Here is a 13009-nt window from a genome sequence, read left to right as displayed (position 1 = left end):
GTCAACTCTAAAGCTGCTGCTGTGGGGACAAGCTTGAAGGCATAACAACAAAGAATGAACTGTCAAGAGCAAGTCCCAACATGGTTTAGTATACCAGTAGGGCCTACAGGGTCCCTGTGCCTGTCTCACTGAGTTCCACAGGTACATCCAAAGGAGGGGGCCTGACCAAGAGGAAGAGGCAGCTGCAGCATCCATTCAAGGGCAAATGCCTAAAGCACAAACAAATGTGCTCAGCCATGAGGTCACTGTTTATTATGCTGGCCTTGGTCCCTGCCAAAGGCCATCCCAGCGGATGGCCCCCAGTGCCTGAGCACATCAGCGCTGGGCTCTGAACCTTGGAATGCAGTTATGCCCCGCCAGGCTCTGATCTTCAGGGACAGAGATGGAAAGTGGAAGCAAAATCCCAGGCCAGCAGCATCCTGAACCATGTGTGACCGAAGTCTCTCAAGAATCACATGATGGGAGTACCACCCCATTTTACACAGAGAGAAACTGAGGCTCTGAGGAGAAAATGATAAAGGTTACCCAATGCATAGAGCCAAGGCCAGAGCATCCTTATCTAAGGATGGGGGGAGGGGTACATATTACTGATGCAGAAGCTTCTGGGACCTTCGACAAGAAAAGCAGAGGGATCCCAGTGTCACTGTCCATGACTCCCTCCTATCACATGATCAGTTGACTGGTACCACACCCATCACACAGCACTCTCTTTAGTAATTTCATTTTATATTCATAAAAATCTCTACAGGGAACTAAACTAGTCTCCATGTTCCACAGGGGAAACAGGCTCAGAGATGTGAAGCAGCTCATCCAAGGCCTCACAGTCACAAAGCGGTCGCTGTCCATTCATTAGCCCTCCCATCCTCATGCTATCATTCCGCTGAGGGTCGGGGATCTTGTTAACTGTGTGGACCAGCAAAAAGTGAAAGAGCCGGGGAGGGTTGCTGTGGGGTGGTGGCGGCGATCTCAGTAATAACACATGTGCCCAACAAAACCACTGGAGCTCAAAATCCCTGCAGGGCACGCGGCCAAGGAGCCTGCTGAGCAAGGGAGGAATCCCTAGGCACACTCCTTCCAATCCCTCTCCACCCGGTTCCCCTTAGCCTGCCCGGGGGAAGTCAGCATTCTGAGGACCTCCATAATTGTCTCTAACATTCCTAGCACGCTGGGGCGAAGGGTGATGGCAAGGCTGTGGCCAGTCCAGGCTTAGCCAGAGCATGAGCTCAGCGCTGCAGCTGCGGGGAGAGGGGGAAGGGAGGAGAGGAGGTGGGGGGGGGGATGCAGGGAAGGCACGGAGATGCTGATTGGCTGATTCAAATCCCAACAGAAGGGGCCGTTCCCTTCCTCCTGGAGGGCTCAACCCCACCCCCACCCCAGCTGCTCTGGCTCCGCCCACCAGCCTGTTTCCCACTCCCTCATCTCCTACTCCACTAGTCCAGGGTCCCTCTCAGAAATCCTCAAGGACCAGAGCCCGATGGCAGATTTAGCCTGAACTTCTCCACACTTCTTGTTAAAACCAAAACAAAACAAAACAAAAACCAGGATCTTGCTGTGCAGTCAGGAGCTGTGGCCTTTTTAAACCAAAACTGGTTTTGGAATGAATGAACGGTGTCCTTTATGACTGGCTTGCAGAGCGGGATTCGCGGTGCTCTCCAGCAAGCAGCAGGCCTGTGTGGATGGCGCCACACCTGTCTGCCCTCAGGGCCCTTGGGAGTCTTTCCTAAACTCCCTGGTTTCCGGCTCAGGCCCTCTCCTCTCTTGCGCCTGAGTGCAGAGGCCACTTTCAGGGCTCCTTGGCTCCTATCTGTTCTTCACCAGCCAGCCCGCTGCTCACACTGGGCTGAGTTCTGAGAGCACAGGCTAGATCAGGGACACCGTGGAGACTTCTTTCCTGGAGCCCCACCTGTCTGAGTGGGGCCAACCCTGCTTCCTCCTGAGGCAGAGGTGAGGCAAGGTCCAGCAGTCAGGTCTGGGAGATGGATGAGCCTGACTTCTGCCCCTGACCATGGATAAGTACATCCCACTCTGAGGCCAGAGCCCTCATCTGGAAATAAGATGCAGCCGTGGTTTCAATACCCTGGTTGGATGTTCTGACATCCGTTTTGGAGATGCAGGCACTGAAACATAGGTGACTTGCTCAAAGTCAGAAAATCCAAGCATACTGGAGCCCAGCTCTGAACTAACCCAGTCCAGCTGGATTCCTTTCATCTCTCAGTAGCCTAAGGAGCCTGTGGAACCCAACAGGGACCATGTAGTGGCTGCTCAGAAGCAAAAGCCAGGTACAGGAGAGAAAGAGCCCCCTGCTGCTGTCAGGGTGGTGGGGGGTGGGGGGATGGGAGGTGGGGTGGTGATGTTTCTGATCATATCATTTTGGGATACCCCATTTGGAGGACCTGCTGACCCACCAGGGGTCCCGACTTTACAGATCAGGAAACTGAGACCAGAGAGGCAGGATAACTTGCCCAAGGCGGTAGTGAGCTATAGGGCTAACCTGAATCCCCAGTGGGGCCTATGACCCAGGCACCCAACATGGGCACCTATGAAGATTGGTGGAGACCCCACACTGACCTTGACATCCTGCTCTAGACCACGGATGAGCTCACCATCCACCTGGCCTGTCTGGGCAGCACGGAGGCTACGACGCTCAGCTTTCCGCAACCGGTACTGCAGGATACGACAGGTCTTGCTGGCTTGGTCCAGCTGCTGCCGCAGCTCCTGTAGCTGGTACACATCTTCCTCCATGTAGACATCCCGCATTTCCAGCATCTCAGCCCGCAGCTCCTCGATCTCATCCTGCAAAATGAAGGACTGATCAGATCCCCAGATGCCATGGCAGTGGACAGGGTACCTGAATGCTGGTCATACCTGGCAAGCAGACCTGGGGGGCCTGGGGTTATAGGCCAAATAATACCCAGATGGCCACGGCTAAACTCCCAGAGGTGTAATATATGCCTTCTGTGGCAAAAGAGGCTTTGCAGATGTGACTAAGATAAGAGTCTCCATATAGAAGCATCATCCTGGACTATCATGGGCTGGGCCCTGAGAGGGAGGTAAGTGCAAGAAGCAATGTGAGGAGGATGTAGGGAAGACAGACAGGTGCTGCAGGTGGAGAAAGGGCCAGCAGCAGAGACATGCAGGCCGCCTCCACAAGGGTGACACTTCCACAAGGGGCAGAAGGCCAAGGACTGGATTCTGCCCCTAGAGCACTCAGCAGACAGGCAGCTCTGCCGAGACTTGAGTTTCAGACTGCAGACCTGGGAGATTTGGCTCTAACTGCCCCCCCCCCAAAGCCACCTGCTATAGGCTAAGTCTTCCTGTGACTCTACTGGGAAGTGGTGTGCCCTTTTTAGGAGGTGAGGGCGCCAGGCCATTGGAAGGTGCCTTTGAAGGGGATACTGGTACCCTGCCACCTCCCTCCTTGCTTCCTGGACACCATGAGGTAGGCAGCCTCATGTGCCACACTCTCTCTGCCATTGACACTCTATGTCACAGCAGGCACAGAATGAACTGAATCCTCCAGAAGATGAGACAAACACTAAATTGCTGGCCTCAGGTAGGTATCGTGTCACACTGATGGAAAGCAACAGAACTGACTTGTTACAGAAGCAGATGGGAAAGGCACACCAGGATGCACTCAGCATCCGTGAGTGCTGCTGCATAACCGACACAGAAAACCAGGGAAGAAGCGTTAGGAGCAGCATGGTTGCCATCTCCCTCTCCCTCCCCTTCCCCCTCCCCCCAGCCGCCTTTGGAAACACAGGAAGCAAAAACCAAATTCAGATACTATTAAGTCACAGAGGCAAAAAAGAACAAAATGACAACCTGAGCAATATGGCAGTGAGGGGGTGGTCAAGGAGGCCATCTCCAAAGAAGGGACATCTAAGCCAAGGCAAGAAGCAATGTTCACAAGAGTTCCAGGGGGAGGGAGCAGTGTGTGCAAAGGAAAGAACTCAAGCAACAAGATACACCAAGAGGTTAGAGGAGTCATGCACACCTTTAACCCCAGCACTTGGGAGTCAGAGTTCAAGGCCAGCCTGGTCTACATAGTAAGTTCCAGGATAGCTATGCTACATTGTGAGGCCCTGACTCAGGGGAAAAAAAAAAAGATATCAAAGGACTGGTAAGATGGGTAAAGGCCAACAAGTCTAATGACCCGAGTTTGATCCCTATGACCCACATAGTACAGAAGAGGAGAGAACTAACCCCTATGAACTGATCTCTGATCTCCTCATGTGTTCTGTGGCACACACGTTCACAAATTTAATCTCAACACTTGAGAGGAGGCAGAGGCAGAGAGGCAGCATCTCTGTGAGTTCCAGGCCAGCCTGGTCTGTACAGGAAGTTGCAGGCCACTCAAGGCTCCATAGTGAGACTCTGTCTCAAAAAATTATTTGTTTACTTTTGTTTGAAAGATAGAGCAAGAGTCAGGTATGGAGGATGCGGAGTTGAAGATCATTGAGTTCAAAGCCAGCCTCAGCTGTCTAAAACACAAACAAAGCAAAGCAAAAAAACAAACAAACAAACAAAAAACCCCAAATGTAGGGGGAGTAGAGGGATCAGCCACACAGGGCCTGGAAGGTCTGGCATGAGTTTTAAATGGAAGGTACTGCAAGTGTTACAAGTGACCTCACTCAGGAGGGGAGCAGCTGCCCCCTCTCACCAGCTCCCATCAGCTCCTCACTGGCCTCAGATCATCTGAAATTCTGTGGTCTCCTCCCAGTGACCACAGGAGCCTGGAAGGTTGCCCCACCTGCCTGGCCCCCACATCTAGCCTCTGCTTGGCCTCCTGCAGACTTCCATGAGTATTCATTGATGAACAAAAGCATGCCTAGCCAATGAAGAAAGAACAAGAGGGAGGGACTTCCTGCCGCGAAAGGGGAGGGGAGTAACTAGCAGACACTACATAGAGGGGCATATAGGACACCTCACAGAAGAAACACATAATCATGTCTCATAACAAATATGGAAACTGAGTCACAGACATGAGTAACATTGCTAGCTTAAACAAGAATGCACACAGAGAAGGGAAACTGAGTCATCGGGGATGACAAAGGCACTCCCCAGATAAGCACTCAAGGTTTGTACTGATGGAAGCAGAAACAGAAAGATCCAGATCTGGAAGGCTGGAGTCCCCTGAAGAAGATGGGAATAAAGGGAGTCCCTTCCCCACAGCCTTTGCTCACCCCAGGGGTCTCCAGTCTGGAACTGGAATCATGGGGGCCTCTCCTCACACCTGCCTGCCAGCAGGAAAAGCATGGCTGTGGGTCTAGACTGCATTGGATCTAGACTGTTGTCTGGCTGCAGTGGCTACCTGTGGGAGAGGGGTGTGACCTGCTGGATTGAGGGGCAGGCGAAAAGCCATTTTATCCAGCCACACCACACCCCAGGGGTCCTCACATCCATCTGCCTGGCTTCTGGAACCACATGCTGTCTCCCTCCACTAACAGAATCAATGTATCACTACTCCACACATCAGACTGTGTCCTAGGGGTGCGTTCGCCATCACTCTAAAGTGAGTGACCCTGCCTTTGGCTGCAGAGGGGCAGTCACCTCAGTGGACACCCATCCCAAAGCATAGAGTCACCACCCCACACCACACCAAATGGGCAGACAGGAAGTGGGAAGGGAGGAAGTGACACAGTCAGTGAGCACCCAGTGAGAGAAATGAGGAAGTCAAGGGTTCAGCTGGCAGAGAAGGCAGCAGGAAGTGAGGGGTGGGAGATGCAGGCAGACACACATCCATACAGTGCAGGCTGCAAGGACCCATGTTAAATTCAGCCTCGCTATCTGTGAGTTCACATATTCCCATTGTCTGGCAGAACACAGTGACCGGGAGGATGTGGGGTCTGAGTGACTCTCTAGGTCACACGAAGCCGCAGGGGCATGCTCAAGCTCATGCTGCTGGATGTATGACGTTGAGACCACAGTAAGCAACATCCCTCCTTATCTGGCTTTCTGGCAACTAACTTTCTTTTGTGAAAGGGGTACACGATCAAACAAAGTTCTGAAAAATACAGAAAATATCAATCGTAATTTCTCTACCTGGTTCTGAATTACGGTGGTCTCCAGAGTTGGTGGTATGGCTCACTGGCAGCATCTGCCTAACATGCTTGGGGATGTGGGGACCTGATACAAAACTCCATATCCCCACCCAGACCTACTGAGTCAGAAACTTAGGGGGTGAGTCACCGGAGGGATTCCCCACAGAAGACAAGAGTCCCATCTCACAGCCCAAGTCCCTGGCCCCGGGCCTGACACGGGCATCCAGTGAAGAAGTGAGCCAATGACCAGCTGTCTCTCAGAGAATTGCCTTCACCACAGTGCAGGCTGTTGTGGACATGCCAGCTCTGTATCTGAGGGAGCTTGGGGGGGGGGGTAAGGCCTCTGGGGGCTTGCTCCAGCTGCAGGCAAAACACCCACCAGCTCCTCCTGGCACAGCCCCATGTGAGGCTTGAGTTGACAAAGGCAGGCTTGTGGCCCACAAGGGCTTCTCCTGGGATGTGGGCAACAAAGACTGGACACTGCAGAGCTTAGGCGGAGACTCTGGGTGTCCTGGTCCGAGGTGGGGGCAGGGAGAGGAGTTGCTGGGGAAGGGTCCCAGGAACGTAGGACCCTGCTTGGCCCCAGAGGTCAAGTGTCCATACCCAACCCAGGCATCTCCTAAGCATCTAGGTCCTGCAATTGGGGTTCTGCAGTAGCAAGGTCCAGCTGGAGAAAGCAGAGGGGGCTTCCTGGCTTCTTCACAGATAATCCAGAGGCCCAGAGGTGCCACCGCTGGAACTCCTCTAAAGCACACCAGGAAGGAGGGCTCAAACTCACAGAAGATGATTCCGGGGTTCCCGCTTCCCAACATTGGGACACTCTAAACCTCATCCTCTACCTCAGCTGGGAATGGCTATACCGTGCAGCCACTTTTAGAGTCTGGGGAACCTGATTATCAACCCACAATCTAGTGGCCGCCCTGAGATGAACTGTATCAACCCTAAGAAGCTAAGGAAAGGCATCAAGCTCTGCTTTGATGCCACCCTCTTTCCCTTGAAGCTTAACCCAGACACCAAATCCCAGATGGCACATGAGGGTGGAACGGGGGTGGGGTCTAGGGATAGCAGTCCCGGCATTATCTTCCCTCTTCGAAGTCTTTGCCTCTGATTGGAAGACAATGCCTATTGATTAGAGTAAGTCTGAAAAAGGCAGGTGGCTTTCTGGCTCATTCCACTAGCTTTTGTTTCAGGTCCAAGCCCCTGACCCTTGACCCCTAGCACATGTAGATGTGCTAGGACTAAATGGCTGGCATGGCCTACAGGGCTCAGAAACACAGGCCCATCCATGCACTTCTGACCGCCAGTTCTCTCCCCCAGCCCTGTGAGGGAGGCATTGAAAATGTTCCCATTTTGTAGAGGAGGCATCCCAGCCTCAGAAGTTTCCCAGAGCTCCTCGAGCAAGGGAGGGGTGAAGCTGGATTCCACACAAGGCAATGGCCCTAGGCCAGGGTGTGCCAATAGTGCATTCTTCCAGCTTCACTCTATCTATCTATTGGCCTTCACCAGGCTAACTCCCAACTCTCCCATCTTTCCAGAACATCCCTCCCTCCCCTAATCCAATTCAGAATCTACACTCTGAACTGCATGGTCCCTGATGGTAACAAGATAAGGTTGTATTTACTGCCCTAGGAAGGGCAGGGCAGGGTAAGGCTGGGTCTGACCCATGCCTGGTCCCCAACAACACTAGGATGTGGAATGCAACAGGTACCCCAGGCATCTGTCCTTTGACCCCAGAGCCACCATAGGAGGGTGGCAAGGTCTGCCTGCTCAGGGAACTGCCTGCTTCCCACATACTTCCTACATGTCAAGCCTCTCTGTCCACACAGTGACCCAAGAGAGCTTCCAGCAGGAAGCAACCTCTAGAGATGGCCAATTCCCAGGACTCCTGGGAAATTGGCCCGGAAAAAATCTCTAGGTTCAGGCTGGGCTGGCAGACCCAACTTGAATTCACAATGCTACTAATAATAGGCTCACAGAGTAGCACAGAACTCCACAGTTTATACAGACATTCCTGGTGAATCATCTCATGAGTCCTCACAGAAAGTGCTGGCAAAGGCAAGCCAGAAACCCCTGTTCTGCAGAGAGCTGTGAGAGTCACAGAGAAGGTGGGCTGTGCCCAGCCTCCCCTGCCAGGCAAGAGCCCTGGACAGAGTGTTTCCTTAGGCCCCTCCTCTGTGTTGCCAAGCAGTAAAGTCACACCTTTATGCTCCCTAACCTCTCAAAGTTAGCATCTCCTTCCACTGTGGACTCAAGATCAAGCTGAGGCTGTATCAGAAGCACCTAGGAGCTGGGTGTGGTGGCGCACGCCTTTAATCCCAGCTCTCAGGAGGCAGAGGCAGGCAGATCTCTGTGAGTTCAAGGCCAGCCTGGTCTACAGAGCAACAAGTTCCAGGACAGCCAGGGTAACAGAGAAACCCTGTCTCGAGAAACAAAACAAAACAAAACAAACTACTACTTCCCAGAAGCACCCAGGACTTTCAACACCAAAGAAATCACAAATATTTTCATAACCTATAATGGTTGCTGCAAAAATGTCAAAATATTGTTCGTGCTCATCAGTTCCCTGAAATTATAGTAGTTAACAAAGAGCTACCAGCATTCATGAGTTAATAAACACATAAAACTACATCATAGTTGTAACCTATTTTAGTAACTGTTTCAATCTAGCTGAAACTTTATCTTGAGGCTTAATGGAGTCCATGCATAAAATACAATGCCAGAGCCTCTGGTCTCTTGGGAGTGCCCCAAGTTTCAAGGTCTGGGTTGTTATCCCAGTCTCGGACTTCTTCTAGCACCATAAAGAGGGAGAAACAGTTCTGGGCAGATGGCTCCATGGATAAGGCATTTGCTCTGCAAGCACAAGGGCCTGAGTTCAGATGCCCAGCATCCATAAAAAAAAGCCAGGCATGGAGACAGGCAAGATCCCTGGAACTTCCTGGCTAGCCAGGTTAGCCAAGTCAGGGAAAGACTCTGTGACACCTATCCAAATGTAAGATGACCGACTGTCCAATGAGGACCAAGTGGGGGGCAAGTATGGTGATTCCTTCCTTGTACACAAGGATAAAGTACATACAGGATGAACTTGACCTGTGGAAATGAAAGGGACTGAACATGACATCCCTTTGCAGATACATAGTGACAAGTGGGTAGTCTGACCCTGGAGATAGCCCTGCCCCAACCTGCCCCTTAAGGGACAGAGAAGGAGCCAAGGGGACATAAGGTTCCTGAGGACAAGAGGATGCTACCACTCGGCAACCAGTGAGAGATGATGATAGGCGAAGATTCTCTCCCACCCAAGCGGAGGTCCTAGTGGCACCACGGAGGCCTGCCAACCACGTTTGAGATTCTAGCTATGCCAAGGCAGGGTATGAAGCTGGGAACTGACATCCTAACACGGTAGGTTACCATGGACTCTGCACTGCCTGGATGTCCTGCTCCATCCCTGCCTCCTAGCTTTCTGCCTCAAAAACATCAAACACCAACCACCTCAAACATTTCTATGTTTGAACAATTAGTGATGCCACCGTGGGCCAGGTGGCCAGAGCCAGGTTGAGATTACCGGATGTAATCCTTGTCATGTTCACCCCTCATCCCAATAAACTGTTCCAACCTATACAAGATATGCTATGATCAATCCTTCCTCCCTTTTCCAGTGCTAGGGATTGAACTCAAAGTCTTCCATGTGTTAGTGCTTGCCCTGTACACTCCGGCCCCCAAAGAGTGATTTTTCTAAAAATACTTTAACTGTGATTGAAACTGTTTAAATGTTTGCATTTTAAACCCTCCAATGATTATCAAAACCTGGGGACAGCCACATGTCTCCTGACCAGCAAACGATAAGCTATGGCCATTCCATGTAACAGAACACCCACAGCAGAAGGGGGACAGGGCTCTGGAAGCCTGTAGCAGCTGGCGCCCTGGCTCCATGAAGGAAGACAGCCACAGTAGATACTGTGGGATGCCACGTATGTGACATACTGGATGGGCAAGGTTATGGGACAGAGAACACACCAATGGGGATGGGAGGGGGCGCTTTGATTATAGAGAAAACTTGGGTGAACAACAAACTCTTCTATACCATAGTTTTTTGTTGTTGTTTGGTTTGGTTTGGTTGCTGAGGATTAATTCCAGTGTCTTCTACATGTTAAGTTCAAGCCGCAGCCCCGAGCTATACTCCTAGCCCCTAGGTATAATTTATACACTGTAAAATTGTTGTTTTACTATATTTAGTTTGGGGCCTGTGAGATGGTTCAGTAGGTGAAGGTCTTTACTGCTAAGCTTGACAGTTTGACTTTGATCCCAAGAACCCACTTGATAGGAGGAAAGAACCAACCTCCTCAAGTTGACCTCTGACCTCCACATACATACTCGCACTCACATGTTAATAAAGTAGAATGGTAAGCAGGTAGGTAGATGGATAGACAGATAATTTTTAGGAAGAAATAAAATTTTAATGCACCTAGTTTTGTGACCTTAGTCTATATCTTGACTGGAATTAACAGCTATAGAACTGAACACATTTGTCAATTTTATTTTACAGTGAGACCCTGTTTCAAACAGATAAAAGCAAAGGGAAACAACCTCCATGGAGGCAAACTCTTCCATCTTTCACTGCACGCAGAACGGACCTGTCCCAGAAGCACAGGCTCCACCAGGCCCAACCCCACTCAGTTCTCACCTCGTGTCCCTCAACTACACTTATGTGGGTCACACTTCAGACATCTGAGTCTTCCCCGAAGCCAAACATCACCTGACACGTCCGTCCGTCACAGCTCTCAGCCTGTCACTCCTGTGCCAGATGGCATGTGGCACCTCCTGCCGAGGCCTCCTTTGAAGCCATGCAGCCTAGCCATCTCTCCCTCATACTTGGTGTCACGGTCTTATTTGTGACACCCATTTTACTGATTTGTCTGCTTATTGTGTCACTAGGGAGCCATATATGACAGGACTGGCCTAGCACACATAGGAGGGCTCAAGGAACAGCCAAGAGTCAAGAGCCAGGCTGAGGGGAGCACACCATTCCACTGTGCAGCAGCAGCAGACTGTCTCTAGACTCTGAGGTAATAATGTCCAAGGAGCCTTCAACTCCCAGGACAGTCCCACCAGGCCACAGCCATGGCAGACTGCAAATCTAATCCAATGTATCACCTTCTTCCCAGCTCCCACCCAACTGGCCAACGAGCAGGCAGACTCAGGAAGGGCCAGGCTGAGACATAAGGGACCAGGAACTTCACTTACACCAACCACTCTACAAAGAAACAGGGGCTCCGCCTCGCCCGCCTCCTCTCACACCACTGCCTTCCATGTGGCTATCATTCCCTTGGGCCAAGGCCCAGGCTGCCTACCCATCTGCCACCCTGGCTCTAGGCCACTTGTCACCCACCCTGGCTCTGGCATCCTACCCCCAGCCCTGGAAGAGCTGACCAGCAGGGTGGCCCGCAGTGGCCACAGGGACAGCATGCCAACCCCACCCAAAAGGCCAGAAAAGCCATCTGCTGGTTCCTCCTCTTGCTCTCCGGGACTCTGACAAGGCTCCAGATGAGATCATTGCACTTGGACCCAGGAAGAGAACTGCAAAAGAGTCCACTTCCCTCTCAGCTCAAATGCAAATGTTCTAGTCACAGAGGCAGGGAATGGGAACTCAGAGGCACTATCCTTCACAGAGCAAGCGCTGAGGCTGAGAGGGACCCTGGACTCCCGTCTCCCAGTGCGTGCTCCCTGTAGCTTAGCTCTTCGGGCAGGGGCTTGGGATAATCAGGGCCATGGTTCCAGCCAGGTATCATGGGGCCACAGATCTCAATGGCCCGGTTCTGTTGTCACTGGAGATGTCTGATTCTGACTCTGGGACCTGCTTGTCCGACACCATAGACAGCAGATAGACTTACCAAGAGAGGCTCAGGCCAACAGAGCACAATTATTCCCTACATCCCCTGGCAGGAAGAAGCTTGAAATGAGAGGGGTCAACAGCCAGGACTTAGGCTCATTTTGAAGCTCATAAACTGGACCGTCTCTGTCAGACACCAGACCAGAATCCATCATCTCTTTCCCAGTGGTGATCCTTTATGTCCAGTGCTATTCCTACCTTCCCATTTCACAGAGGAGCAAACTGAGGCTGAAGGAGAAAAGGCCCCACAGCCAATGAGGTGGTCTCCTGGCCTGGCATAGCTCTGCACGTGTGGCAGATGCTGTCAGGGAGCAAGCACACCCACATGCTGGTCAAGGCTGGGGAGATACCCAGAGACTACTGCCCACCAAGGTCACATTTGGCTTGTCACTGCCCTTATTCAAATGCCTCTAGGGGCAAAGCAGGCCCTGTGCTGCTTGGGTGCACTCTGGAGAGCACCAAACACCAAACACTCCTGTCCTGGCAGAATGTACAGGAAGGAAGGCAGCTTTGGGTCAGGATTTGTTGACAACATCCCCCAGCCTCTGGTCTTCGGCCAAGTCTATAACAGAAGAAAGCAGGGAGTTGAGGATTTAAGAGTCAAAAGAGCCACACAGCCTGAGTCCCTTTTGTCACTTACAGGCTGTGTGGCCAGCAAGCTCCTTAACCTTCCTTAGCTACAGTATAAGCCTGGGTAGAAAGGAGGGGCCAAACATTCTGGAAGGCCCAGGCTGTGCCCTGCAGAACTCCAGAAGGGGCTGCTGTGAAACTAAAAATTACTGGTTCACAATCCAGTCACCATGGGATGAATGCCCCACTAAGGAGTCTCCACAAAGCTCCCCAGCACCTAACACAGGAAGCCTGGCCTGGAGTCCCCAGGCACTGCTCCAGCGGAACTCATGGAAGGGGATGGGGGAATGGATGGGGGAATTCAAGGGCAAAGCTATGGGGGAGTCTGGGTGGAAAGGCTGTGCAAGTGTGACTTCATAGGCAGCTCAGCCACATGCTCGGCCACAGGCGGGGCCAGGAGGGCATCAGGGAGGGGTGAGCAAGCAACGTCTGGTGCTATCCAACAGCCCAGAAG

General features: G+C 52.0%; 1 protein-coding gene across 2 annotated transcripts in view; it reads right to left on the bottom strand.

Moving 5' to 3' along the window:
• The window catches only part of Soga1 (suppressor of glucose, autophagy associated 1), a 66546-nt gene that overhangs the window by 45366 nt on the left and 8171 nt on the right, over positions 1 to 13009 (bottom strand). For both annotated transcript variants that reach the window (XM_051187674.1, XM_051187684.1), the window contains exon 2: positions 2569 to 2793. In XM_051187674.1, coding sequence (XP_051043631.1) covers positions 2569 to 2793 — 225 coding nt within the window. The remainder of the gene's footprint in view (positions 1 to 2568; positions 2794 to 13009) is intronic.

Source organism: Phodopus roborovskii, unplaced genomic scaffold (genome assembly GCF_943737965.1).
Source record: "Phodopus roborovskii unplaced genomic scaffold, PHOROB, whole genome shotgun sequence".
Taxonomy (NCBI): domain Eukaryota; kingdom Metazoa; phylum Chordata; class Mammalia; order Rodentia; family Cricetidae; genus Phodopus; species Phodopus roborovskii.
This window is presented reverse-complemented; position numbering and strand designations above follow the sequence as displayed.